Below are 27,835 nucleotides of genomic sequence, written 5' to 3'. Positions count from 1 at the left end.
TGTCATTACGGGCTTGTTGGCTCTACGTCTCGACTCTGTCTCTCAGGCCACAGCAAAGAAACCCTGGAGATGTAATAGATTGCGGCTGGCCCACAAAAGTGTTTCTTACTTTAAGTTGTGCTGATTTTGGAAGAAGTGATTCCCCTGTGCGGTGCCATGTGTGGCAGTGTGCATGCTTATTACCTGTCTTTGAACTCGCTAAGCATGTGTGTCTTTCCTGTGCCCTCTAGCTGCTAACCAACCACTACGAGCAAAACTGGAAGTACTACTGCCTCCCTTCAGGCTGGGGCAGCTTTGGAACAGCCTCTGAAGATGAACTACTGCTTACCAAGAAGATCTTCTGGGGAGTGTTTGACTCTTTGTCTCAGAGGGTGAGGGAAAGTCCAAATGCTCTAAAAACACGATAAACCGTTCAATAAAAATCCCATAATTCATGCAGTCTTGATTAACATGTATGTATTCGAGGCACTACTTGGGTATAAATAGGTTTAGGTCTATTAGCAATGCAGATGGCTGGACTCAGCACATCTCTCTAAATGCCCACTCACGAAAGGAGGCTTTGCAAAGCGCCGGTCTGAAAACATCAATATCTGGACAGCCGTCATTGATCCAAAGCCCCGAGCACGCCGGTCCCTCAGCTTTTAAGAATAATTCTTCATTAACGTTTCTTCCGCTTGCCTCTTGCTCTTTCTTTAAGACTGGAGTGGCTATACGACTTTATTCAAGTTCAGCTTAAATTAGCAGTGGAAGACATTACTTGCATTTGTTAAGTAACATTTTTATTTGCAGAGCTCTATAGGAGGAGATGCAATTTCACATTTATTCCTGTTGCTTTCCTTCTTTCCTCATGCAGAAGTACGACCCCGAGCTGTTCAAGATGGCCATGCCTTGTCTCAGTGCCATAGCTGGAGCTTTGCCGCCAGACTATGTGGATGCCTCCATTAGTACCACTGTGGAAAAGCCTGTTTCTGTGGATGCTCAGGGCAACTTTGACCCCAAACCAATCAATACGGCTAAGTAAGCCATTCTGAAGCCAGACACCAATTAGAAACCAATGCACACAAAAAAATGCAGCCACACACTCTGCGTAATTTCATTAACATGCATTTTGCACATACTTGCGACTAACTGTCAGCTTTTTATTCTAGCATCGCTCTTCCAGAGAAACTTGAGCATTTTGCCAACAAGTACGCCGAGCATACCCATGAGAAATGGTCTGCAGAGAAGGTAAGAGCCTTCGCCGAGTCAAATGGCTATTAAATGATGCTGTTTTAGAGCAGGCCACTGGTGTTATGAGAACAGAGCAGGGCACTGCGGAGGATGATAATCAGTGGAGGTGGATTTCAGCTACATGAAAGTGAATAAAAGTAACAAAATTAAGTCAGTGCTGTACATCATGATATCAGCATATCCAATCAGGGTCCCTGGAAGCGGTAGGTGGAGCCTAGCCCAGCTGTCTTAAGCTGATAAGTGGGAAAAAAGTGGATGGATGGTTATCATGATATTTTCTTTTCTTTCTCCTGTGTCACAGTAATGCTTCCCCCTTGGCGATGCCTCCTTCTTTGTTAGAGTGGAGGGATTGCTCTGGCATGCTGACAATAACTTTGGTAGAGCCATAGTAGAGAGCTAATGCGCTCTCTTGTGCCAGCTGCTTAGCCTGCATTGTCTCATTCGTTAAAGTTTTTAACAAAAGCTGAGAGCAGCAACAACCGTGACACGGCAAAATATGATGTGTACTTAATCTCGTACTCAGTCTGTCAAATAGTAAATCTTGTCCTCGGGAGACTCTGAAGGCAATCAGGTTTGCTGTCACTCTCTGCTTGCGCCTCAGGTGCTGCTGGGGTGGAAATATGGAGACTGTGTTGATGAGAAGGCGAAGACTCATCCTCAGCTGAGGACCTACAAAGGCCTGACAGAGAAGGTGCAGTATGAAGAATGTGATATTTGTAAATAATATTAACTTTAAAGAGATTAGGGCTTTTAAGGCTCATGAGGTTTTTTTATTTGTTCTCCATTTCTGTCTCTCTGCTTCAGGAGAAGGATATTTACAGATGGCCTATTAGAGAGTCCCTGAAGAGTATGCTGGCAATGGGGTGGAGTATCGATAGGACCAAAGATGGAGAGAGCATGTCTCAACAGAGGGAGACTGAGAAAATGAGAAAGATATCTCAGGCCTCACAGGTACGATGCAGGGATGGAAAGTGTTTCCAAAGATTGTACGGTGAAAAATTGCTCGTCTCCAGCACAGCTGTAGTTGCTAATTTGCTTTCCTGTTGAGGAAATCTTGCTTGACTTGACTATGATTGTCAGAGAAGTAGTATAGATGTATGTGATTCCTTACAGTCAAAACACTCAACAGCTACTTTTTAGCTGAATGAATTTAGGCTTGTACACATTGTCATGACGACCTGCTGAAGTTCAAAGTGGATTTAAGTGACTTGCCAGACAGTCTGGTCCGAGTATTTCAGAAACTGCTGATCTACTGGGATTTTACTGGCATCTACTGGGATAGGAACCATCTCTATGGTTTACAAAGAATGGTCCTAAAAAGGCAGAGTATCCGGTGAGCAGCAGTTATCTGGGCCTCTGTGATGCTAGAGAAATCTGGCAGACTGCTTTTAGTTGGCAGGCAGCAGTGACTCAAATAACCACTCGTTACAACGACAGCAACATATGCAGAAGAGCATGTCCGAACTTGTTGAACCATAAAAAAGATGGGTTACAGCAGCAGAAGACCGCACCAGGTACCACTCCTGTCAGCTAACAGGAAAGAGAGGCTACAGTTCACCCAAGCTAACTAAATGTGAAGAACAGAAGATTGGAAAGATGTTGTCTGATTATATGAGTCTCAATTTCTGCTCATTCAGATGATGGTATAAATAATTTAAAGCATGGATTCTACAGCATGATCTTATATGGACGGTTCAGGTCGGTGCTGTTGCTGTAGGAGATATTTTCGTGGCATGCTTTGGGCCTCTTAGTCCAGAATTTCATAGATGAACGTGAATGAATTCATCGTTAACGCATGAATATATGCCACATGCACATTTAAGCAGGTTAAAGGCACAAATGCAGAATCCCTGCGATCCTAACAGAACTTTGAATGCTGAACTTCTACCTGGTAGTGTTACTGTGCTGTTTTTTAGCTTTATAGGTTAAAATCAGTTAATTATACTGTTACCTTGTATGAATTCTAAACAAGAATTTATTTACATTTCAGAAGCGTGATCTTTTTTTTTTTTTATCGAATCATTACTTGTAAATAAACTTAGCAATGTTAGCTGTATTTACTTTACATTTTCTAGTTTTCGTACAGGACCACCAACAGCACAGTACTAATGTTACTAATCACCTCCTTCAATAAGCCCAAATACACAAAATAATCCTTAAACACAGGCTATTAAGTCTTCTGTTATCCAACGTTCGATTTACAGATAACAGCACAATCAAGCTCAGACTCTCACCGCAAACTTACATGTGTTTTCAGGCTAACGGCTTCAATCCGAGCCCAATAGACACAAGCAACGTGGTTCTATCCAGAGAGCTGCAAGTGAGTGACCCCGCGTTTGATTTGTTGCACTTCTTCCCTTTTTCATGTATCAAAGGACGCCTCAATCTGAATGCGAGATCAAAAGCAATCCTTCCTGCATGCAAATGAGTAATGTGGGCGGGATGTGCGTCTCACTTCAATTTTGTCTTGTTTTCAAGGGGATGGTGGAGGTGGTGGCTGAAAATTACCATAACATCTGGGCCAAGAAGAAGAAAAGTGACCTTGGAAGTCGAGGTGATTTGCTAATGAAGCCGAACAGAAATGCGTACTGCTTAGAGACGCATGAAAAGCAGACAGGAAGAGTATGTGTGTGTGTTGGGTGGGTGGAAGTAAAGTGCTGGTTGTTGCGTTTAAATGTGTTTGGGAGCATATGCACGTGTCTGCCTCGCTGGTCTTGACTAACTCGATTCAGCCGAGTGGTGCTCTCCGGTTCGCCATCTGCCTTCACGGAGACGCTCAGCGAAGAGAGACGTGGCTAATCGTGTCTGAACAATAAGCTGCTTGTGGTTTCAGGAGGGGGAACACATCCTCTGTTGGTGCCCTACGACACGCTGACGGCCAAGGAGAAGGCCCGCGATCGAGAGAAGGCTCAGGACCTTTTTCGCTTCCTGCTAATCAATGGATATAGCATCACAAGGTCAATACAAACAGAAGCTCTCTCTGATGTTGAGTTAAGGTTTTGCAGAAAGTTTGAATGAATTTATAACTAGCCGTGGAATCCATCACCAAGGTTTTACCAACATTTCATTTATAGACATCTTCTTATGTTGCAGAGGTCTGAAGGACTTGGAGCAGGATTCCTCCTCCATGGAGAAAAGGTTTGCCTACAAATTCCTCAAGAAGCTGCTCAAATATGTTGACTCAGCCCAGGAATTCATTACCCACTTAGGTATGACAAAAATAATACTAATAATAATACACAAGATATGACTAAAGCAGACTTCAATTACATCAAATAAGCTTCTTTTTAAATAAATATTCTCAATCCAGAAGCCATGGCTGTCAGCGGCAAGACAGACAGGTCACCTCATGAGCAAGAAATCAAGTTTTTTGCCAAAGTAAGAAAGCGGCACAAATACTGCATGTGGAGAGCTCGTTCAAACATGATGCGATTAACCTGACCTGGCTTCTCATCGTCTTTGTTGCCCTTCAGGTGCTCCTCCCTCTCATTGACCAGTACTTTAAGAACCACTCTCTCTACTTCCTGTCCTCCCCTAATAAGAATCTAAGCAGCAGTGGCTATGCCTCCAACAAGGAGAAAGAAATGGTCACCAGGTACCCATTTAGTTGATGTACATTCAACAGTGCAGCATGTTGCATGATTATTTCTTGTTGCCATATTCTGCTTGAAATTAAATTGAACTCTTAACTTGAATTACTACTCCTCTGTTCATTTACTAACCCTGATTTTCTGATTTCATTGCTATTTCTTTAATTCCTCATGCCTCCAGCCTCTTTTGTAAACTGGCAGCTCTTGTCAGACATAGGATTTCACTCTTTGGTAAGCCGACTACTAGTATCTGGTCAGGTGTGTGTGTGTGTATGTGTGTATGTGCTGCCTTATGAGCTTTGTTAACATCTCCTTGAACATTTTCAGCTTAAAAATGTAAACACAGATGTGAGAGAAAGAGTCAGGCCTTAAGGGAAGAGTTCTTGCCCAAAGCTACTGTAGCATGAGAACCTGAATGCTTTACTTATAAACATGAAATATGACACCACTTTAGCTCAATATAAATATTAGAAGCAGCCAGCCTGACTTTGCCTAGCATCTTTTTTTTGTAGCTATGTCGCTAACTTAGTTTATGTGCTGACCCAAAGTTACTATAATTCCATAACATATGCAAGAAGAGGAGCTGTTTCAGCAGCTGCTGGTGCCAGACTCTCTGCCTGGCGCCATGCATCAGACATGGCACATGGATTTGAAATGCAAGAAAATCTAATTGGCTGCTGGCTCTAGAGTGGGAGTAAAGCGAGTCTTTATTTCACTATGTTGGAACTCTATAAGTAATTATGCATATTCTAAGTCTTTGATGTTTAGTTATATTTATATTTTCATCCTCTTAAAAATTCTTTATGTTAAACATTATATTCATTTTATAAATGGATATAGTCTGGAAACTGAGCTGTCATCTGACAAATTGTCCTCTGGGGACAACAGCCAGTGTCTTGCTACTTCTAGTGCAGTGATCAGATAAATGTCTCCTGTGCTATACTTGTTACTATCCTATAAGTGAATCTGGATACATTTTAACAAGCTAAAAGAAGCAAAATCAGACAATATTCAGTAGCTTTGAGTCTGTATTGCTGTCACATGAATCAAATGGAAATTGTTTTGACTGCACATCCAGCTAAGGGGGCTTCTTGAATGTTGTGTTAATCTGAGAGGCTCAATACAGACGAATGAATCATTCTAAGACAAGAAAGAAACGAGCGTGTATCCACATCATGATGATGGCTTATGTGTTCTTGGTGTTTCGTAGGGAGTGACTCCACCACCATGGTCAGCTGTCTGCATATCCTGGCACACACACTCGATACCAGGTTGGTGCAAATTTTGGTGCTAACTTTAAAAATTAAAGGAGATCAATTTAGCCATTTCCAAGTTTATGTTTTTTCATTTGTTAGTCACTTTTTGTACCATAACTTGCACTTTTAAGACTAGTGGGAAATACCAAAATACATCATTTCATTTTGACTATAAGACACATAAAACAACAATAATGACCATGTTAAGCACATGTTTCCAATAGTAATGTCTGAAAAGTTATGATTTGATATGTTTTCTTCCTCATACTCCAAACCTTATTTGTGCTTTAATTAAAAGCCTGATATGTAGAGCATTTTATTCCCAAAGACAAAGATATTTTCTCTTTTTTCCTGGCTCCTGGCTAGAACATTTTATTTCTGGAAAAGTAGATTCCCAAATGTAAAAACAACATCCCCAAAACGTTTTTGAACCCAGCTTCACTGAATATTCACATCCTGGAATGCATTCAGATTAGAGCACATTTGGATACAAAAAAAGCCAATTTGCAAACACAAAAATAAATACATAAATCTCTCGCTCTGAATAATCGACACAGGAAGGTTTCATCATGATATTTTTTGTAAATATTTGCCTGTTAAACTCTGAAAAACAGAAGATTTTAAATGTTATCTCAGTTGTGCTTAAACAATAATTGGTTTGAGAGGCACTGAAAAGCAAATCTAACCTCTGCTGAGCCCTCGAGAGGCGTATATTTGTCTTTTAAACAGTTTTAATTCGGGAGTCTTATGGGAGGCACTGGCATTAACAAAGAGCCTCCTTTGCCATTTAAATAAGCAACACAAATTTCATGCAGCACATGTTGCCCAAGGCTCACAGTGTTCTTTAGAGGCAGTGCACTGTTTCCTAATGCAGCGTACACATAATGAGGCTAAATTTGCAACATGTTATTGCGCCCTGTTTGTGCAGAAGATGCCCACAGACTCTGTCTTTCATTTCTCCTTCCTTCTGGGATACGTTAAAGCTTAACAATAGGCAATTCATTTGCCAATGTTACGAACTGTGAAATGCTCAAAACAGACACACTAATCATCTTAATGCACCGAGTGCTGTGCCGTTTTTCTTAGGTCTATAACAGGCATGCTCACCTTGGACTTAAATATTCTCCTTAGTTTATTAAATAAATCATTCATGTTTGAGTGCGAGGGCAGTCGGGTCGATACTCACACCTCATATTTCATGACTAAAGCCTTCACGTGCTCTGAGAGTGGAATAATTGCGTTTGTGAGCGCGCTCCACCGTGGGTAAACAACGTCGTCCTTTGCATGCCAATCTGTCCCCCCTTGTGTTTCTCCTCATTCGGTTTCAGTTGTTCATCACGCTCTCGTTCACCCTAACAGGACAGTGATGAAGTCGGGCTCCGAGCAGGTGAGGGTGGGGCTGAGGACGTTCTTCGAGAACGGCGCAGAGGATCTGGAGAAAACGTTCGAGAACCTGAAGCTGGGGAAGTTCACCCACTCCCGCTCGCAGATGAAAGGAGTGTCGCAGAATATCAACTACACCACCGTAGCTCTGCTTCCCATCCTAACTGCTCTGTTTGAACACATTACTCAACACCACTTTGGAGTCGACCTGCTCCGTGAGTCCTGACAGCAAAGGAATGATCAAACGTGTTGTTTGAGAGGTTGCAAAGGAAGGAAAAAATAGTCAAATGTCAGAAACAGACACAGTTTTGTAGACATAAAATTATATTTTTTGCACCAAAGATCTAATTGCTGAAAACTTGGCATGTCTTGGTGTTGTCACGGCTGGGCAGCCGGTGTGTTTGCAGTGTGGACCCAAAAGCAGACTTGGGAGAACAGGAAATGAAGAGTACTGAAAAGCGAGTTGTTTATTAGGCTGAAAACCAAAAATAGAAAACACACAGCAAAGCAAAACAAGGGCGGGACTAAACTAAAACCTAAACTGGGAAAAGTTAAGCTAACTATGAAAACGATTACATGGGAAATGAACACGAAACTGAACAGGAACACGCAAAACGTAGACGTGAGATAATCCAAATTCATTTACAGATGTCAAATTTACTTCCTCCAGCTGAATTCTAATCGTTCTATTTTCCTAGTGGATGACGTCCAAGTGTCCTGCTATCGAATCCTGACCAGCCTCTATGCTCTGGGCACTGGGAAAAACATCTACGTAGAAAGGTATCCTAAGGTTAAATGTTGTATTCACTGATAAAAGCTCCAATAAAGAAACATGCTGACCTTTAATTAAACTCTCTTTGCGTCCCTCAGACAGCTGCCAGCTCTCGGTCAGTGTCTGGCAACTCTGGCCGGCGCCTTGCCTGTTGCCTTCCTAGAGCCGCAGCTCAACCCGTACAACCCCTGCTCAGTTTTTAATACGAAGAGCGCCAGAGAACGAGCCAGTGAGTCATATGTAATTATTTCAAAATAAAAGAGATTCTAAATTCAAGCATTTATCATCATGACCTCTTTTTGCTCTCAAACATTAGGATTTATGAATCGCCTTAATTATCACAATCATGCGACACAAGATTTTATAAAATTGCAAATACCCCTTATTTGTCTCTTTTTATGTCATCTTCTCTTATTGTCTAACAAGCATCTTATTGATATGAATGATGCCCAGCAGATGGATAGTGATGATGTTGTGGGGTGTTCATTACTGATGTTCGAAAGAAGAAATCCTAAATGTGCTGGTGTGAATTAAATCTTCAAATATCAGCCCCTGTTGTGTTTTAGCTCTAGGAATACAAGACTCAGTGGAAGAAATGTGTCCTGGCATGCCACGGCTGGACCGCCTCATGAAGGACATCAATGACATGGCAGAGTCTGGAGCGCGGTACACAGAGATGCCCCATGTGATTGAGGTGGTGCTGCCCATGCTGTGTAACTATCTGTCCTACTGGTGGGAAAGGGGTCCTGAAAACCAGCCGGCCAGCGGAGGAAGCATCTGCTGTACCACAGTCACCTCGGAGCACCTCAGTCTGATTCTCGGCAACATCCTCAAGATCCTCAACAACAACCTGGGCATCGATGAGGCCTCGTGGATGAAGAGAATTGCAGGTGTGGATCTGTGAATGCTGCCACTAAACACTAAATGACTGAGTCATGAGGAATGATTAAGAAAACGGGGAAATATATTTACCATAATTTTTAGCTATGCAGATGTTTGCATGCTAAATTTGAATTTAATCGTGGTAAACATTATATCTACAAAGCTTACATTAAAAAATCAAATATAAATTTTTTTCTGCCTTTCACCGTTCAGTGTACGTACAGCCCATCATCAGCAAGGCCCGTGCAGACCTGCTGAAGAGCCACTTCCTGCCCACGCTGGAGAAACTAAAGAAGAAGACAGTGAAAGTGGTGGCTGAGGAAGAGCTTCTCAAGGCCGACTGTAAAGGAGACACTCAGGAGGCCGAGCTGCTCATCCTGGACGAGTTTGCTGTACTCTGCAGGGACCTGTACGCGTTTTACCCTATGCTCATTCGTTATGTGGACAACAACAGGTCAGCTTGCTGAGCAGTAACTCGTGGGGTTATTTTAAAGATGCATTTTAAAGTTGGTTTAAAGTGTAATCATCTGTCTGTGCCACTGCAGGTCAAGGTGGCTGAAAGAACCAGATTCAGACTCCAACGACCTCTTCAGGATGGTCGCCGAGATATTTATCCTTTGGTGCAAGTCACATGTAAATGTTCTGATTTATTACATGTCATATCGTGTCTTTTGTCCCGTCTCCCACCCCTCACCCCCAACCGTTCATGGCAGATGGCCCCGCCCCTCTCTGAGCTGGTTCTGTTCGAGGTTTCTTCCTGTTAAAAGGGAGTTTTTCCTTCCTACTGTTGCCAAAGTGCTTGCTCATAGTAGGTCGTCTCATTGAATAGAATAGAACTTTATTAAACCCTATGGGGAGGACCCCTCAGAGAAATTATGAACACCAGTTCACCTGAAATACAAATTAGAAAAAATACCAAGCAGGTACAAATATTTAAGAAAAGAATTTTCAAAATAAAACATCAGAAGCAGCAAGCTGTTGGGTTTTTATCACTATTATTTAGGGTCTTTACCTTACAGTTTAAAGCACCTTGAGGAGATTGTTGTTGTGGTTTAGTGCTATAGAAATAAAATTGAATTGAATTATATTAAGAAAGGTCAGAGAATCTCTATGACCAATAATACATATTTATAATCTTTTTTTTTCACTCAGAATTTCAAAAGAGAAGAACAAAACTTTGTGGTCCAGAATGAAATCAACAACCTTTCATTCTTGACTGGAGATAATAAAACCAAGATGTCCAAGGTAGGTTTCAATAAACTATCCACTTGTTCTTGAATTGACAGTTCAGTCGATTAACGCTCTGTTACTACTCATCGGTGCGTTCACCAATCACGGCGCGGAGGAAAAAATATTATGTCTGTGTTTCAGAGACGCAGGTAAAAAAGAGCAGACGTAAGTAGGTTTCTTCCTGTTAAAAGGGAGTTTTTCCTCCCCACCCTCGCCAAGTGCCAAGGATCTGATTGTTGGGGGGACTGTTGTTGTGATTTGGTGCCATATAACAAAAACTGATTGAAGTTGAATAGAACTGAATGTTAAAATGGACTTTTTTGTGTGTGTGTGTGTGTGTGTGTGTGTGTGTGTGTGTGTGTGTGTGTGTGTGTGTTAGGCACATGTGTATGAATGTACTTGCTTGTGGCAATAACTTGAGGAAACTAACATTCATCCCTCACTAAACAAATATTTCTTCATATTTTCAGGCCCTGTAAGCATTACAGGGGTTAGCGCGTTTTATTTCTTGTCTGCCTGCTTTAGATGTTTAAAGGCAAACAAATGGTTTTCATTGCAGTGCACGTCCACGCGACGACCGTGCGCTTCCATTAATTGCCCTCTCGTCCTTTTTCTTCTATCTGTCTTTCCCTCTCTGTCTCTCTCTCTGTCTCAAACAGTCCTTTAAGGAAAAGGTAGAGTGATGCAGTGCATGAGCTGTTTACCTGCCAGCTTATTGGCTTACATGCTCTAGTCGCCAAGCAGAAAAGCCAATAGCTTGAGCCCCTGTGCTATATAGTCTGCAGTGCAGTTATACATTATGTCACCCAATTATTTGTGGCCTCCATTCATCACCTCGTTTGACGTGGACACTTTGGTCATTCCTCATTGCCGTGTGGGTGAAACGTGTCTCATCTAGAGTAATGAAGCCCAGCCCGTGTGTAGAAAGTCTTGTGGTGTGTTTGCTGTTGATGGATTGTGATCCTCCGGTGTGTTTAGCCCATACTATTTATATTTTTGTCGATGTGTGATAACACTGTGCGTGTGCGTGTCAGACTATATATCTATGTTAGTATGGAGATTAGCGTTCTCTCAGAGCCAGCATCTCCAGTTTGGCTCAGCCTGCTTTTCAACTGAGGTGTGAGACTCCATTCTTAATGCTTCAGTAGCACCCATGATTTAGTCCAGTCACAGATTTTTGCCAAGGCTGAAAAAGTAAACGCTTCAGTCGCCTCTGGCTTTTGCTCAAGCACAGTGTGAATGCTCCCACTGTGGCACAAAATACTGTTAAGGTATCAGTGTAAATGTAGAGGGGAATTGTTTTGGGTGTAGCATTAGTCTCAGCAAAAAGAAAATAGTGTGCTCCACCTTTTAAAGACTAAACATATTAAATGCGGAGAGCTGTTGGCTTTTATTTTCTAGTGTGTGTGGTCTAAGATTAACACTGTGAATTCACAGTCTGGGGGACAAGATCAGGAGAGGAAGCACAAGAAGCGGCGAGGTGAGTTCTACTCCATCCAAACCTCACTGATTGTAGCCGCCCTGAAGAAGATGCTGCCTATCGGTCTTAACATGTGCACCCCAGGAGATCAGGAGCTCATCTCTCTGGCTAAGACACGCTACCTCATGGTGAGAAACCGTCTGTCACATACTGTATATAATTGGACACGAATAAGTGATTTACACACTTTCACAGTAGATTCTTATTGTTAACATGACCCCTGCTAACTTTTTTGAGCTGTCGAGTGAAACACATGCATGCAAAAACACAACCTCCTCGGCAGAAGCAACAATTACTGTGAAACGATTTGAAGAGCTTTGATATGAAGCATTGTCCAAGGTTTTCTTTCCCTCGTTGAATAACAGAAAGATACAGATGATGAAGTTAAAGACCACATTCGGCAGAACCTGCACCTTCGTGAAAAGGTGAGCAAGTCGAAACGAGGTTCATATCTGTGAGTAGATGCTAGCTTTAGTATATTCCTCTGTGTCTGACTTGCTCTTCTTAAACATACTCGTAGTCTGATGACCCTGCTGTGAGGTGGCAGCTCAACCTGTACAAGGACATAGTGATGAGAACTGAGGGGCTTTCAGACCCTGAGAAGGTGGTGGATCGTATCCAGAGGATCTCTGCTGCCGTCTTTAACTTGGAGCAGGTCAGGCTCTAACATTTCTACAGAAACAATATGAGGTGTGTAATTTTATTAGAAGTATTATAAGTATTAGTCGTATGTAGCCTGGTGGTAAAGTTGCGGGATTAAAGGTGCACGACTGTCTGCTTCCAAAATTTGCAATTATTTCAAATACACTGCTTGGAACAGGAATACACTTTAGATATGCTTTTGTTCTTTGTGCCGAGATTGTTCTCCCTCTGTTGTCCCCAAAAAAATCTTACATGGGTGACAAATCCTGGAGAGTAAAATTGCACCTGGCCACTTTACCATTTCTGACTCCCACTCTGCTGTGCCGTGTCCTTTCCATTACAAACAGCCAGGTTTAGGATGAGTCAGCAGAATACACTGAGAAACCAATTATGTGTCTGATCAAAAGTTCTAAGTGTGTGTGTGTGTGTGTGTGTGTGTGTGTGTGTGTGTGTGTGTGTGTGTGTGTGTGTGTGTGTGTGTGTGTGTGTGTGTGTGTGTGTGTGTGTGTGTGTGGAGAATGCCATTTGAGTGCGTTATAGAAAAATCTTACCCCTCAGTTTCTCTCCCCTCATTAGGTGGAACAACCACTGAGATCCAAAAAATGTGTATGGCAGAAGTTGCTGTCCAAGCAGAGGAAGCGCGCCGTTGTCGCCTGCTTCCGAATGGCTCCGCTTTACAATCTGCCGAGGTATGACTGCGGCGTAACAGTTAAACCGACATTGTTTAAACCTCCCATCGTTGTCTCCAGGTCTCCGAACATTTGAAGCAGCTTTGTAATGATGAAACCAAGGTGACGCTCCAGCAGAGGGTAGCACAGACCTTTCCGTGGTACCGGTAACAGATAGGAAAATGCTGCAGAAAGGGCATCCACGCACTCTGCCATCACACTTTCTCCTTCTTCTGTCTGACTCGCTCTCTCTGACCCTGCGTTAATGCGTAGCCTCCCCTCGGTTTGTAGGACAAATGTCTCGCCTATAGCTGTTATCAAAGAGTAAATAAAAACATTTTAAAAAAAAGGGACACAAGCAATTTCACGCCCTGCTGCTCTGTAACTCAATCACAGGAAGTCGGGCAGGGTGCTACAGTAAGGAGGAAAACAATTACGAGGCCCAACCTCAGGGTGGCCGTCCTCAATATGTTCTCAGACGATGCCACCCGCCTGCCTGACAGCATGACTCATTTATTCAGAGTTATTGACAGTGAAATATGCTGCAGCATAGCAAATAATTACTAGTTCGTATTTGCAGTACGGGAGCAATGATTGTTTTTCTTCAGATTAATAGATTTGGGTTAGGGGGAAGTGTGTGATGGCAGCTCTTCCAAAGTTTGACACATTCAGATGTCATTTTTCTCTATTGTGTCTCTGTTCAGTCTCTATTCTCTCCTCAGTGTCACATTCTATTGTACGTCGTCCCCTTAGGCACAAAAATAACAATTACTTCCTGAATTCCTACCGGCACATTTGGCTGGAGATTATGCACGAGAACGCAGACCGTGACAGTCTGCTCTCAATGCTGACGGTAACGTAGCGCTGATCTAATGCTGTTACTATGTGGCCTGCTAACCCTCGCTCTCCCCTCCCCCCAGAGGCATGATTTCTGCCACATTTTAGCTTTCCTTTTTCCACTGGTCCATGTATGTGCAACAATTTAACGAGCCACATTGTAAAGAATTGGTTCAAGTAGTTTGAATTTTTGCCATTTTTATTTCTTGGCTGACTCAGATGAGAACAATGATGCTACTCTTTCGACACTTCTTAGGTAAGGCTCTCCAGACGCTGCTGTGTTCACAGACAGAAGCAGTTGGCTTCAAGTCATTCGGAGTGGAAGCTACAAACTAACATCCGACACTTGTAGCTGTGTGATGGCGTCCGACTCGAGGCGAATCAAACTTGAGCTGGCCTCAAATTTTTTCATTACTCTGCCTGTGTGAGAAGAAAAAAAATGTAATGTGGGAATACATTATCTCCAGATTTAGGCCAGAAATAAACAAAAGGAAACAAAAAACAACAAAAAAAGTCAAGATTTCCTCACAGGTGGCCTGTTAGATCAGTGCTCTAAACTAACTGATATTAACCTCTCCTGAAGGGACTTCTACCATCCTTCTCTCCAACTTCTTCCGTCCTTTGCTCTGCTCATCTTTAACCCAGGCTTCTCTATTCTTACCCCTCCCTAGGCATCGCTCTATTAACCTCTTCCTCCTGGCCTATCAGAGAATATGGATAGAAACAGAAGAGTACTCTTTTGAAGAGAAACTAGTGCAGGACCTTGCAGTAAGTACTTGTGCTGTCCCTTCGGTGCCCTTATGTCGGCACCCATGTGCTGCGGGAAGCAGCGCGTAGCTCACACCACTCTCTTCAGTCATCCGCAAAGTGGCTTACAGCTAGGCTCATTTGTGGTAAGCATGACATCACTGCTGATGTCAGAGCCAGCAAAGTAGTTTGATCACTGTGGCCCATCCAAGCAGAGGCAAGAAAGCATCCTGTCAGGATGCTTTGACTTCCATTTAAAGTTGATGAAAGTTCAGATTCTTTCCTGGACTTTCATTTCCATTAAGCTCCACAATCAGGACAGCAGCTTACTGTTAGACATGCGATATATTACATGCGGCATATTGGAACAAACTAGGCTGTGTTTGTTTATTAAAAAAGAAACTTTTTGAATTTATAAAGATTTAAACTATAAACTTTCTTCTTAGCATATTCGTATCAATGTCTTACTGTATCTTTATATTACTGATGAAGTTACAGTGCAATAGATGAAGAATGTCAAGATTCAGCCAATCAGACGCACGTATTTATAAAAACATTTAAAAAACCAATTGTTCCAGTAAGTAAAATAATTATAAAATGGTTATATATGAGGGTAAACTGGGCTTGTGGAGAGTCATGCTTAACTCCACTCACCTTTAACGCTGCTTAACACCATCAATCGTGTGTGTGTGTGTGTATTTGTGTGCGCTTGTACCAGCGTGTGTGTGTTTGTTGCATTTGCATGCATGTTTTGTGCATGTCTTTTTCTCCCATAGGAGTTAACAGTTGGACCTATTATGTTTTTCCACCATATGTATGTATGAGATAGAGATTTCTCATATTAAACGTAGCCAAAGTTTCAAATAATCAGCTCTGGAGATGTGCAGGTAATCCATGTGAGCCAAAAGCTTAGGCTTCAAATTCTTCTCTCACCCACCTGCTGTTCAAACCTTTAGTTTGTCAGGGGCAGCAAGACGATGACCTGAAGGGATCCACCAAGATCCAGAGATAATAGGATGTTGTGCTAATCATGTGACTCTGGGAATGAGCATAATAGGTCCCCTTTGACATGAACTTGTAAAATAGTGTTGTGATACACATTTGTTGGGTTAAACGTTAGCCTGACTCATGTGGCTGTGTCCAGAAAATACAGCCTAAAGTGGAGGAAGAGGAGGAGGAGGAGGTGAGAAAGCAGCCAGACCCTCTTCACCAGCTCATTCTGCATTTCAGCCATAACGCTCTGACTGAATGCAGGTAAATATACTCTCACACACCTGGCCACCTGGCACTAACACAGGTTGCTCCATCTGTGCTACATAATTGTTTTGGCATGCTTCTCAGCTGCTACAGAGAGCAATAAGCTAAACCATCATCATATTTTACACTATGAAGAAAACCGAAGCAGCTTTTCAGTGTTTCTCTGGTTTATTTGCTGCAGTGGCTATAAATGCGATCACTGCCACTTATTATGTACAGATTTACAGTAGAGATGTGAAATATACAAGGTTCAATAAAGAGATATTTATCTCTCTTCTTTGTTAGTTCTCTGGAAGAGGATCCCTTGTATATTGCCTATGCAGATATGATGGCAAAGGTATCTCATTGAATCTCATTAAATTGCTCTTGTCAGCTTCTTAGCAGAAACATGCAGCTCTGATAGTCTTTTTTTTCTTCCCAGAGTTGTGCTGAAGGCGAAGAAGAGGAAGGAAAAGAGAAAACATTTGAGGTGCTCTAAATATTTGAGGGAATGTTGTTCAAGATTAAACTTTTTTTCTGTTTTCAATCATATTCAGAAGTGGTGCATGTCATAATGTCCTACAGGAAAAGGAAATGGAGAAGCAAAAGATGCTGTATCAGCAGGCCAGACTTCATGACAGAGGGGCTGCGGAGATGGTGCTTCAAATGATCAGCGCCAGCAAAGGTAAGAAATCAAATGCCTGACCTGTCTGCCTTCCTGCAGTCTATGTATTTAGATCAACGGTCATCTATGATCATCAGGTCGACTGGGTGCTACGGTAACTGTCACGCTCAAGCTGGGCATCTCCATTCTCAATGGAGGGAACATCCTGGTTCAACAGGTAACACGGTGCTCTTCACGTCTAGTCTCTGCAGTTAACAGCTTCATCTTTTAGCCTGACTGTACTTTTCCTTTCATGCAGAAAATGCTGGATTATCTCAAGGAAAAAAGAGATGTTGGCTTCTTTAAAAGCTTGTCCGGACTCATGATGTCATGCAGGTACTGGAGCGATGAGGGATTAATACACAGTAAACTTGCTTTTTATTGCAGTTGCAGTTCAAACAGTTATCTAGTTTTCCTGACTCAGAACTAGCCATTTTTTTAACATCCATTTTGACCGTTCTGCTTTACTTTCCCACAGCGGTAAATTGTTATCAATCAGCTATAACATTATGACCACTGACAGGTGACGTGAATAACACTGATTCTCTTTATCATGGTACCTGTTAATGGGGGAGATATATTAGAGAAGATTTTGTCCTGAGAGGATGTGTTAGCAGGAAAAATGGGCGAGTGTAAGGATTTGTGCAAGTTTGATAAAGGCCAAACTGTGATGCTTTGACAAATGAGAATCTCCAAAACTGCAGCTCTCGTGGGTGTTCCCAGTCTGCAGTGGTCAGTATCTATCAAAAGTGATACAAGGAGGGAAAAGTGGTGAACTAGCAACAGGGTCACTGATGCATGTGGGAGACTATGGCTGGCTTGTGTGGTCAGGATGAGCTACTGTAGAGCAAATTGCCAGAAAAGTTCATGATGATTCTGAAATAAAGGTGTCAGAATACACAGAGCATCACAGTTTGTTACCTGTGCTTTGGCATAGCTACAGACCAGTCAGGTTGCAAACTGCGAAAAGTGCCAACAATGGACACGTGAGTGTCAGAAATGGACCATGAAGCAATGGAAGAAGGTGGCTTGCTCCTATGACCAGGACACGTGGATGGGCCGGATGCATGCGTGTGATTAACTGGGGAACACCTGACATCAGGATGCACTATGTGAAGATGCTAAGCCTTTGGGATCATTTCTGCTGGGAAACCTTAGGCCCTGCCATCCATGTGGATGTTACTTTGACATGCACCACCTACCTAAGCATTGTTTCAGACCATATACACTCATTGAAATGATATTCCTTGAAGGCTGTGGCCTCTTTCACAGGATAATAATGGAAAATTGGTTCAGGAATAGTTTGAGGAGAACAACAACGAGTTTGAAGTGTGGACTTCACCTCTGATCTCCTCACTGCTATGCAGCATCTGTGGGATGTTATGGACAATCAAGTCCAATCCATAGAGGTCCCACCTTGCACTTTACAGGACTTAAAGGATCTGTTGCTAACATCTTGTTGTTCGATGCCACAACACAACTTCAGGGGTCCAGAGGAGTCCATGCCTCAATGGGTCGGGGCCGTCAAACAGTATTATACAAGTGGTCATAAAGTTATGCCGATCGGTTCATTTTCCAGAAATTCAGGTTACTTAAATCGTTTTTCTCTTTTGGCAGCGTCCTGGACTTGAATGCTTTTGAAAGGCAAAACAAAGCTGAAGGTCTGGGTATGGTAACTGAAGAGGGATCAAGTAAGTGACTAAAACACAGTTTTAGTGTTCCAATTCCTTCTCGTCCCCTTTCTTGGAGACTTTTAATCACCTTAATAGGAAAAGCAACAGACGGCATATTTGCAAATTGGCAATGTGCAGAAATGTACAAATTTGCAGCTTTATTTTTGCAGCAGATTGACCTTTATCTTCTTCTTCACTCCATCGTAGACGATGTCTCTTAGCAAACAACCGGTATTGTAACGTGTAGTGTCCTACTTAGTCTCATTTTGCTGTTTTTCTTAAAATGACAGCCACAAGGTTAGCTTGGAAAAAAAATCTGCTCTTTAGTTTGTTGTTGTACATCTCCATATCACGTGGGTCCTTTGTGTTACGTTGTCACATCATCATGCAGGCAAACATGTGCTACTGTATGTCTAAGTCCTGTCTGAGCCTCGTCTGCAACTTAAGAACACTCAGTTTGCATAAAAGCTCACTTTTTATAATCAGAGGTCTTTATTTAAACCGATGGGTTGCATACAGTATATAAATATGCTTTAACCATACATATCCCAGCTCATTTTCACCTCATAAGCTCAGGCATAAGTGATGGTAACTGCTAGTTTGGTCCTAAACACCGGCCCAATAAGCAGACTGTACTCTTTTTAAGACTTGGTACTGCATGTCAGTGTGAGTATGTAAAGATATATCTACAGCCCTATCACTCTCCTGTTCCTACTTCTTCTGATTGACTCTAAATGTCTTCTCCTTTGCTTATGTCTGCTTCTGTTTTGTTTGTTTGTTTTCTTCTGATCATGTTTTTATGTCATCGGTCGCAGTCAACGTGAGTGAGCGGGGTAAATACACGGTTTAGATTCTACTCATTCTATGAAATGCTGACATGTTGATTGCCTCCAGTTCAACTCCCTCATCCCTCTACTCATCCTCTACCAGCCCTCCCCCACTTCCCCCCCTTCCCTCATTCTGAATGCAAAATAACCACCTTCTTTAATCTGGACTTGGAGGAACGCATGCATGCATCCTTTGACATCTGGATAGATTGTTTACAGTCAGCTGCCCCAAACTGACTCAGATCTTTCCACTTCTTCTTTTAAGCAAAATTAATGCTTGTTATTTTTGGACCCCACCCCTCCTTTTTTTTCCTTTTTTGATCATACTAACCAGCGTGTATTAAGCAATAAATCTCCCAAAGCTTTGTTTGTACTAAACAACAAAGATTTGCTGGTATTAAACAACAAGGCTCAGTTTGGTTCCTATTATAAGCCTTATTTTGACTTGTGAGATGATGCACTATACCTCGTATGCGTGTGTGTTCCGAACCGTCAATATAGTGCACATAATTTGATGCCGTCTGACAACTAAACAGCAGCTTTATGAGGATGTGCAACAAGCTCTGATGCCTGTGCAGACATTAAAATGATGGGTGCTTGACCTTCCTGTCACTGAGGAGGACAGCTAATCTTATTTCCCGTCCTCAGGTTCCAAGGTACTGCAGAATGATGAATTCACTAAGGATCTTTTTAGGTTTCTGCAGCTTCTCTGCGAGGGACATAACAATGGTAGGTGGATGCTTTCCCATAAGCCAATATTAAAGCCATGCTGCCTCAAGCTGCATAGAAATGACTAGAAAATAAATTCCTATAGTATCTATCTGCAGGAAATTGGTGTTTAATCTTTTTTATCTTCTGTTTTAGATTTTCAAAACTTCCTAAGGACGCAGACAGGGAACACAACTACAGTCAACATAATCATTAGTACTGTGGACTACCTACTAAGACTGCAGGTATCACATTGTTACATCCAGAGCTTTAAATTTCAATAAAGTAGATATGCTATTAATTTTAGTGCTTTCTCTTTTAGGAATCTATTAGTGATTTCTACTGGTACTACTCTGGCAAGGATGTCATTGATGAGGCCGGTCAGAGGAACTTCTCCAGAGCACTAGCAGTGGCCAAACAGGTGTTCAACTCTTTAACAGAGTATATACAGGTACATAATCACAACTCTCCACAGTAAAAGCTGCTTAAAATGTTCATTACAATATCTTAACGGTCTTTCGGCGCTTTAGTGACGAGAAAGGCTGCTTGTCATCGTCTGAGCGTCTCTTTTCGTCTCTGTTTTATGTGCTCCAGGGTCCGTGTATAGGGAATCAGCAGAGTCTGGCTCACAGCAGGCTGTGGGACGCTGTGGTGGGCTTCTTGCATGTTTTTGCCAATATGCAGATGAAGTTATCTCAGGTATGTGTTTGTCTGCAGTGACGCAGATGTGCCTTAACTTAAACTAACTCAAACACTTGCTTGAGTTGTTTCATTCTGTGTTGACTAAACTGTTTACTTGTGTTTTGCTCATCTTTACTTTCACTGTGAAGGATTTCTGCTTCACATTGGAAAGCTGGTACTTTGCTGATTAAGATTTAATCCTATTATAAATGATTTGCCTTAAATTGACTCCACTTAACAAAATATATGGTGTAATGGCCTTTTTATCTTTAACTGAGAGGATTGTTTTTCTCCATTTTAGCAGCATATAGAGTACTATGGTATGGCCTGTATTTGTATGTACTACGCCAAAGTATTGTTTCTTTCTATTTGGCTTCCACTGAGCCGCTGTTCCTTAGAGTAGTCTTTGAAAATTTCTCTTTTTTACTCATTTGCTGTCGCGTTCTTATACCTAACCATGTTCAGTGGGGTTTTTTTATGTTAATGCTTAATGTTTTTCAGTCATGTTTCAGGAAACTACTGTACCTGTTTCCCATTTCCCTAAAAAAATCATGAAAGGAAGCGTACCTCAAGACTTTTGCACAGAAATGTAGATCTAAAAATAATAGGAACCAAAGGGATGGCAGTGTAAATAAACTAGCATATGTATAAGGTCAACCACCTGCTTGTACAACTACATTAAGTCAAGTGACAGTTTTTTAAAAGAAAATGGGCTGCTTGTTTTAATACATGCCTGCTTAGCTATAGTTAATAGTTGTTACTTAAGTAAAGATTTGAAATAACGGCTTGTACAGATGTGAAAATGTGAACAGCCCCTGGTGTTTTATTCGTTGCCACTAGAGGTCTCTCCAGGCTCATTGATAATCAGAAGCAACTCCAGTACAATTACACATGTTGTTCACCTCAGCTACATGATATATGACTCCATCATTGATATGTCCAATAAGCCAGGAGTGGGATGAAATCCACCCACCTAATCTTATCTCGTGGTCGTCACAAAGGGGCTGGGTCTGACAGCAGCAGCCAGGATGAAGAAGAGCACAGGTGCATCAAAGTACGCTTCAGATTTATGGCACATTGAATACAAAGCCCATAGAGACATTAAACGAGTCAGCCTGACCTCGCCATCTGTTCCTAGACAGCAAAATAACATAAACCCTGGTTGTGATGGATCGATGTTACCTAGAAGGACCTTCTGAGCCACAGCAGGGGCCATTTGAGGTCCCTACAATATTAAAGCCTTGATCTCTCCAACTCTCTCTGCATCACAGGGATATTAAAGAGCCTGGCTGTACCCTTACAGTTAGACTATCAGTGGTCTGTGTGACATATTGTACTATGACTTTCTGTCTTTTTTCTAACAGGACTCCAGTCAGATTGAATTACTAAAGGAGCTGCTGGACCTGCAGAAGGACATGGTCGTCATGATGCTCTCGCTACTTGAAGGTGGTTTTTTTGTTTTTAATAACATTATATAAGCTTTGTATGCTGGTACTTTCATAAATCGGATTTATTTGCCTGATATAATCAAATGTGTAGCAGAGCAGATTAGTCTGATCTGCATGGGGAAGTGTTTTTTTTAATGAGTTTACTGATAAAATTTACCGCTTTATTGTCTCACAGGTAATGTTGTGAATGGAACTATCGGCAAACAGATGGTGGACACCTTGGTGGAATCTTCCAGTAACGTGGAGATGATCCTGAAATTTTTCGACATGTTCCTCAAGTTGAAGGACTTGACTACTTCGGACAGTTTCAAGGAGTACGACCCCGAGAGCAAAGGCGTCATCTCAAAGAAGGATTTCCAGAAGTCCATGGAGAACCAGAAGCAGTATTCTCAGTCTGAGATTGAGTTTCTTCTCTCCTGCGCCGAGGCTGACGAGAACGACATGTTCAACTACGAGCAGTTTGTTGAGAGGTTTCACGAACCGGCAAAAGACATCGGCTTTAACGTCGCCGTGTTGCTAACCAATCTTTCAGAGCACATGCCTCACGATGCCCGCCTCTCAACTTTCCTGGACCTGGCCGAAAGCGTCCTCAGCTACTTCGAGCCTTACTTGGGCCGCATTGAGATCATGGGCGGAGCCAAGCGCATCGAGAGAGTGTACTTCGAGATCAGCCAGTCGAGTCGCACGCAATGGGAGAAGCCTCAGGTGAAAGAGTCGAAGCGGCAGTTCATCTTTGACGTGGTCAACGAGGGCGGAGAGAGCGAGAAGATGGAGCTGTTTGTAAACTTCTGCGAGGACACGATCTTCGAGATGCAGCTGGCCTCTCAGATTTCAGAGCCAGACCCCGTTGAGCGCCCGGAGGAAGAAGAGGATGACATCCAGACCATGATGGAGAACCAGGAAGAGGAAGACGAGGAGAGCGCGATGATGGAGTCTTCCTCGGCATTTACAATCGCATGCATCTCCATGAAAAAGAGCTTGTGTCACTTCCGCCAGCTGCTTACTCTTAAAAGCATGCGGCGGCAATTCAGGAAATTCAGGAAGATGAGTGTGAAGGAGATGGTGCGGGGCTTCTTCTCCTTCTTTTGGATGATCATCACAGGCCTCTTTCACTTTGTTTACAGCCTAATTTGGGGATTCTTCCACATCTTGTGGACCACGATGTTTGGGGGTGGCCTCGTTGAAGGGGCTAAGAACATGAAGGTTACAGATATTTTGGGAAACATGCCTGACCCCACTCAGTTCGGGATCCATGGAGACGTGTTAGAAACAGAAAAGATGGAGGCAAGCGAAGCGTCAGCGTTGGCTGAGTTGGGTCAGATGGCTCAAGGGGAAGCAGCAGAGGCAGATCTGATGGCTGAGCTACTCAACATACAGCCGAAGAAGGAGGGCAAGCACGGGGCCGAGCCAGGTTTGGGGGATGTGTCTGAGGTGGTGGTGGGAGATGCCCCGTCAATAGCCAGTGCAGTCAAGCAGAAGAAGGCACAGGTTAGTGATTTTGTTCAGAAAATAGAAGAAGAACACACCCTTATTAGTAGAACCTGAATGTTAAAGTAATCTCCTGATTCCAGATGGCTGCAAAGACGAGGGCTGTGAACGGAGACTACAGATCTGATACAGAGAAGGGAGAGTGAGTGTAACTTGTTCATTGTTACCTACATTACCACTTGCATATGTTTATTTGAGGATTGTGTTAGATTAGTTTCACATAAATAGCAGTTATCGTATCCATGCTTACTCCTGTGCTTGTCCCTTTGCTTAGTATCCACATTTTGTTTCTCCATATTAAGTATACATCTGTGTCTATGAACACAACACTAATGTATAATTTATGCTTGCAGTTCAGAAGATGGTGAGAAGAAGGACCACGACAAGACTAGAGACGAAGCTCCTCCAGAGCTGTCAGTGGAGGAGAAGAAAGCCCCGAAGAAAAGGCTCGGCTTGAAGAAAGAGGCACCGGAGGCTTTCATGGCGAGCTTCTTCGCCGGCTTGGAAGTCTACCAGACTAAGATGCTGGTCAGATGTTTTCCTCACTGCAGTTTTAAGATCACAACTGTTACATTAAGCACAAATACAAACTTGTTAGACATAAAAACAAAGATGATGATCACGATTACCTTTTCACAGAACTACCTGGCAAGAAATTTCTACAATCTCCGCTTCTTGGCACTTTTTGTTGCCTTTGCTATCAACTTTATTCTTCTCTTCTACAAAGTAAGTTTGGAGCTAAACTACCACTTTATATACTCACCTTAGGGTCCCGCTGTTTTGTAAGCTGGGTGTCAAATTTGGTGTCGTCACCTTTTAGGTGACCGGTGATTACTCGGATGATGAAGACCCCTGGAAGGGTCGAGGCAGAGCTGGGGAGGAGGAAGACGAGGGAGCGCTTGAGTATTTCGTCTTGCAGGAGAGCACAGGTTACATGGCACCAACACTTCGCTGTCTGGCAATACTACACACCATCATATCTTTCCTGTGTGTAGTGGGATACTACTACCTGAAGGTATGCACAGTTTTTTAAGGTGGTCTAATGAATTTGTTAAGCATTGTAGGTGCAAAAATAAAACTGCACACATGTGGAGCATTAAAAAAATCAAGTAACTTCAAATATCTTGTTTGGGTATATGTACATTTTATATTTCAGTACACTTGTTCATTGTTAACCCATGCACTCACGTGCACACACACACACACACTGTCTCAGTGATGCAGCCCGATTTCTCGTGTGTTCAAGGTGCCTTTGGTAGTGTTCAAGCGGGAGAAGGAGATAGCAAGGAAGTTGGAGTTTGCAGGCCTCTACATCACCGAGCAGCCGTCTGATGACGACATTAAAGGACAGTGGGACAGACTGGTCATCAACACTCCGTGAGTCTGCCTTTTATCAAACGACGAATCATAATCTTGTGCAAACAGACGTTTAATTCTGTTTTTGTTTTTTTATCAGCTCCTTTCCCAACAACTACTGGGATAAATTTGTCAAGCGCAAAGTAAGTAGCTCATGTAATTTAAGTTTAATCTGCTGTGCACACAAGCTATAAATGGAATCTGGTTACACTTACTAAATGTCAGCTGCCGTGTCTCTTATATATTTCCGCGCGGCTTCTGTTTGTAGGTGATAAAAAAGTATGGAGACCTTTACGGAGCAGAGAGGATAGCAGAGCTGCTGGGGTTGGACAAGAGTGCCCTGGATTTCAACCCTACAGAGGAAACTGTTGCCAAGGAGGCTTCACTGGTGTCATGGTGAGAGATTGGGCTGATAAAAAGCAGACAGCCCAGGGCTGCTTGGAGTAAAAATAGAGGTCAAACAGAAAATACGAGCCCTTCATATCAACTTTTCTCTGTTGCCAGGTTGAGCTCAATCGATACAAAGTACCATGTCTGGAAAATGGGGGTTGTGTTTACAGATAATGTAAGTTTAAAAATAAGTTTGGATGATTAATTGCTTTGTTTTGTAGTTTTATTGATGGTGGTTTACATTATTTGACAGCTGAGGAGGTTGATGGAGGATTTTATAGCAGGGCGAACGGCTTCTGATCCATTTTGTTTCTCCACCAGTCATTCTTGTATCTAGTTTGGTACACCACCATGTCCATCCTGGGTCACTACAACAACTTCTTCTTTGCCGCCCATCTGCTGGACATTGCCATGGGCTTCAAGACTCTCCGCACCATCCTTTCATCTGTCACGCACAATGGCAAGCAGGTGAGGAGGAAACACATACAGCTCTTCTATTGAACAGCAGGGGTCACTGCAGAGCTGGTGGTGAAACACATTTTTTGATCACAGTTTGCAGTGATGGCATTTGAAGTATGCCATTCAAAATGTGCTAAATTCTGCTTTCTGCACGCCCAAAACAGATTTCAGTTGAAATCATTTTAATGTTGCTTTAAATGTTAACACAGTTATTTAAATATTATGTATTTATGTCCTTAAAAAATGGTAAATGGTCTGCATTTGTATAGCGCTTTTCTAGTCCATAGGACCCCAAAGCGCTTTACACATTCAGTCATCCACCCATTCACACACACATTCACACACTGGTGATGGCAGCTACATTGTAGCCACAGCTGCCCTGGGGCGCACTGACAGAGGCGAGGCTGCCGGACACTGGCGCCACCGGGCCCTCTGACCACCACCAGTAGGCAAACATGGGGTCAGTATCTTGCCCAAGGATATTTGGCATGCAGCCAGGGTGCATCCTGGGATCGAACCACCGACCTTCTGATTAGTGGCTGACCTGCTCTGCCACCTGAGCTACAGCCACCCAAATAAGCTACTTTAAGCGCTAAAAGACCCAGGCTTGGTTTTATAATAGGTTAAAGCCAACATATTAACAAATATGATCTTTTTATTAGGCAGTTTCTCTTGTCATTTAACTGATCTAATTGACCATTTAGGTCTAATTTGGTTCATCAGGTTCTGAGAAAAATGATCTCGCTTGTTGGCAGCTAATATGCAGGTGACATGAATCACAAATGTGTCATCTAGCAGATCCTGTATGTGTCGTGTGAGATAATTGGAATGTTCTCAGCATCCTTTGACATTTGAGTTCAAATGGCTCACATGGCTTAATTTAAATCCCACTTTGGATTGCCAGTTCTTCCAATAATTCCCATGTTAACTGACCAGAGGGACAAATCAGAATTTAATGTCACCTCAGTCTCCAAGGGCGGAAATGCACCAAAATGGCAAGGCCACAAGGAATCAGCGACATCTCCCAGACTCAGCCGTCTGTGGGCTGATCAATCACGCTGTCAATCTAAATGCGCTTTACGGTGTTGTTGCCTTTCAGGTTTACAACCGGCTGAGCTGTAGCTGAATCCATTTTTTATTATATGTGAAATAATAGACTCTTTTTTTGTATTTACTATAAATAAATAACTCATGTGAGTTTTCTTATTGCACTAAACTTTCTCTTCGTTTCCACGCGTTTGAACTTTTCCCCTTCTCTCTACTCACTCCTCTCTTGCTGATCTAATTTTGTTGCAATTTTTTTATAGAAAACAAATGGAAGCCAGCAGCTCTGCCCCTGCTGCGTCCATTGTGTGTCTAAAAGAAATACATAAATAGCAAAAAAAGAGCGAGTCTGTGAATGCAGATTTCATGTGTCTCTGTAGCTGGTGCTGACAGTGGGCCTGCTAGCTGTTGTGGTCTATCTCTACACTGTGGTGGCCTTCAACTTCTTCAGGAAGTTTTACAACAAGAGTGAGGATGAGGATGAGCCGGACATGAAGTGCGACGACATGATGACGGTAAACTGGAGTTACGCTTTCTTTTTTAAGGAACAGATTTGGGCTCGCTGCTTAAAATAAGCCATGACTTAATGCTCAGCCTCAGATTTCAGTTAGACCTCCACCTGTGTTCCCGCAGTGCTACCTATTCCACATGTATGTTGGGGTAAGAGCAGGAGGCGGGATAGGGGATGAGATCGAGGACCCAGCTGGTGACCCCTATGAGCTCTACCGCATCCTGTTCGACATCACGTTCTTCTTCTTTGTTATTGTCATCCTCTTGGCCATCATCCAGGGTACATAAAAAAAAATCCCAATTTCAACCTTATTTATCAGTAATTAGACGAACCCACAACATATATCCATTTAAATATTACAGTCTTTATGCTTAGGGTATGTATGTCATGCTCACAGCAGTTCCTTTATGGTTGCAGGTTTGATCATTGATGCCTTTGGAGAGTTAAGAGACCAACAGGAGCAGGTCAAAGAGGACATGGAGGTGAGAGGACAGATCATCATAACTTGCAGCACTGAAGGAAGTGGCAGGAGTGTAAATCATATAAAAGATGGACTTAGCTTATAGGTCTGTGAAGTGAAGCCATTGTAGAAGTCGTCCAGTGTGGCCACTCTGTGTTTGTTGACTTTGGTCA

At 42.5% G+C, this 27,835-nt stretch overlaps 1 protein-coding gene across 14 annotated transcripts in view; it reads left to right on the top strand.

Moving 5' to 3' along the window:
• The window catches only part of LOC113012390 (ryanodine receptor 3), a 107,828-nt gene that overhangs the window by 75,210 nt on the left and 4,783 nt on the right, over positions 1–27,835 (top strand). For 4 of the 14 annotated variants that reach the window (XM_026152551.1, XM_026152548.1, XM_026152547.1 and 1 more), the window contains 52 exons: positions 231–371; positions 854–1,017; positions 1,149–1,227; positions 1,832–1,921; positions 2,035–2,181; positions 3,488–3,550; positions 3,709–3,784; positions 4,064–4,187; positions 4,324–4,439; positions 4,541–4,608; positions 4,704–4,825; positions 5,002–5,051; positions 6,031–6,091; positions 7,436–7,674; positions 8,158–8,239; positions 8,330–8,460; positions 8,798–9,121; positions 9,327–9,567; positions 9,659–9,746; positions 10,266–10,358; positions 11,003–11,017; positions 11,781–11,951; positions 12,189–12,248; positions 12,344–12,478; positions 13,042–13,154; positions 14,642–14,738; positions 15,838–15,971; positions 16,260–16,311; positions 16,396–16,443; positions 16,539–16,638; positions 16,716–16,795; positions 16,877–16,953; positions 18,235–18,308; positions 19,106–19,123; positions 19,766–19,846; positions 19,982–20,070; positions 20,148–20,276; positions 20,420–20,524; positions 21,871–21,952; positions 22,130–23,442; positions 23,526–23,584; positions 23,796–23,970; positions 24,082–24,168; positions 24,263–24,457; positions 24,689–24,819; positions 24,899–24,941; positions 25,067–25,194; positions 25,303–25,363; positions 25,510–25,656; positions 27,072–27,206; positions 27,325–27,481; positions 27,620–27,684. In XM_026152551.1, coding sequence (XP_026008336.1) covers positions 231–371; positions 854–1,017; positions 1,149–1,227; positions 1,832–1,921; positions 2,035–2,181; positions 3,488–3,550; positions 3,709–3,784; positions 4,064–4,187; positions 4,324–4,439; positions 4,541–4,608; positions 4,704–4,825; positions 5,002–5,051; positions 6,031–6,091; positions 7,436–7,674; positions 8,158–8,239; positions 8,330–8,460; positions 8,798–9,121; positions 9,327–9,567; positions 9,659–9,746; positions 10,266–10,358; positions 11,003–11,017; positions 11,781–11,951; positions 12,189–12,248; positions 12,344–12,478; positions 13,042–13,154; positions 14,642–14,738; positions 15,838–15,971; positions 16,260–16,311; positions 16,396–16,443; positions 16,539–16,638; positions 16,716–16,795; positions 16,877–16,953; positions 18,235–18,308; positions 19,106–19,123; positions 19,766–19,846; positions 19,982–20,070; positions 20,148–20,276; positions 20,420–20,524; positions 21,871–21,952; positions 22,130–23,442; positions 23,526–23,584; positions 23,796–23,970; positions 24,082–24,168; positions 24,263–24,457; positions 24,689–24,819; positions 24,899–24,941; positions 25,067–25,194; positions 25,303–25,363; positions 25,510–25,656; positions 27,072–27,206; positions 27,325–27,481; positions 27,620–27,684 — 6,855 coding nt within the window. The remainder of the gene's footprint in view (positions 1–230; positions 372–853; positions 1,018–1,148; positions 1,228–1,831; positions 1,922–2,034; positions 2,182–3,487; positions 3,551–3,708; positions 3,785–4,063; positions 4,188–4,323; positions 4,440–4,540; positions 4,609–4,703; positions 4,826–5,001; positions 5,052–6,030; positions 6,092–7,435; positions 7,675–8,157; positions 8,240–8,329; positions 8,461–8,797; positions 9,122–9,326; positions 9,568–9,658; positions 9,747–10,265; positions 10,359–11,002; positions 11,018–11,780; positions 11,952–12,188; positions 12,249–12,343; positions 12,479–13,041; positions 13,155–14,641; positions 14,739–15,837; positions 15,972–16,259; positions 16,312–16,395; positions 16,444–16,538; positions 16,639–16,715; positions 16,796–16,876; positions 16,954–18,234; positions 18,309–19,105; positions 19,124–19,765; positions 19,847–19,981; positions 20,071–20,147; positions 20,277–20,419; positions 20,525–21,870; positions 21,953–22,129; positions 23,443–23,525; positions 23,585–23,795; positions 23,971–24,081; positions 24,169–24,262; positions 24,458–24,688; positions 24,820–24,898; positions 24,942–25,066; positions 25,195–25,302; positions 25,364–25,509; positions 25,657–27,071; positions 27,207–27,324; positions 27,482–27,619; positions 27,685–27,835) is intronic. The other 10 variants (XM_026152559.1, XM_026152560.1, XM_026152556.1 and 7 more) reach the window with 5 other exon arrangements.

Source organism: Astatotilapia calliptera, chromosome 19 (assembly GCF_900246225.1).
Source record: "Astatotilapia calliptera chromosome 19, fAstCal1.2, whole genome shotgun sequence".
Taxonomy (NCBI): Eukaryota; Metazoa; Chordata; class Actinopteri; order Cichliformes; family Cichlidae; genus Astatotilapia; species Astatotilapia calliptera.
This window is presented reverse-complemented; position numbering and strand designations above follow the sequence as displayed.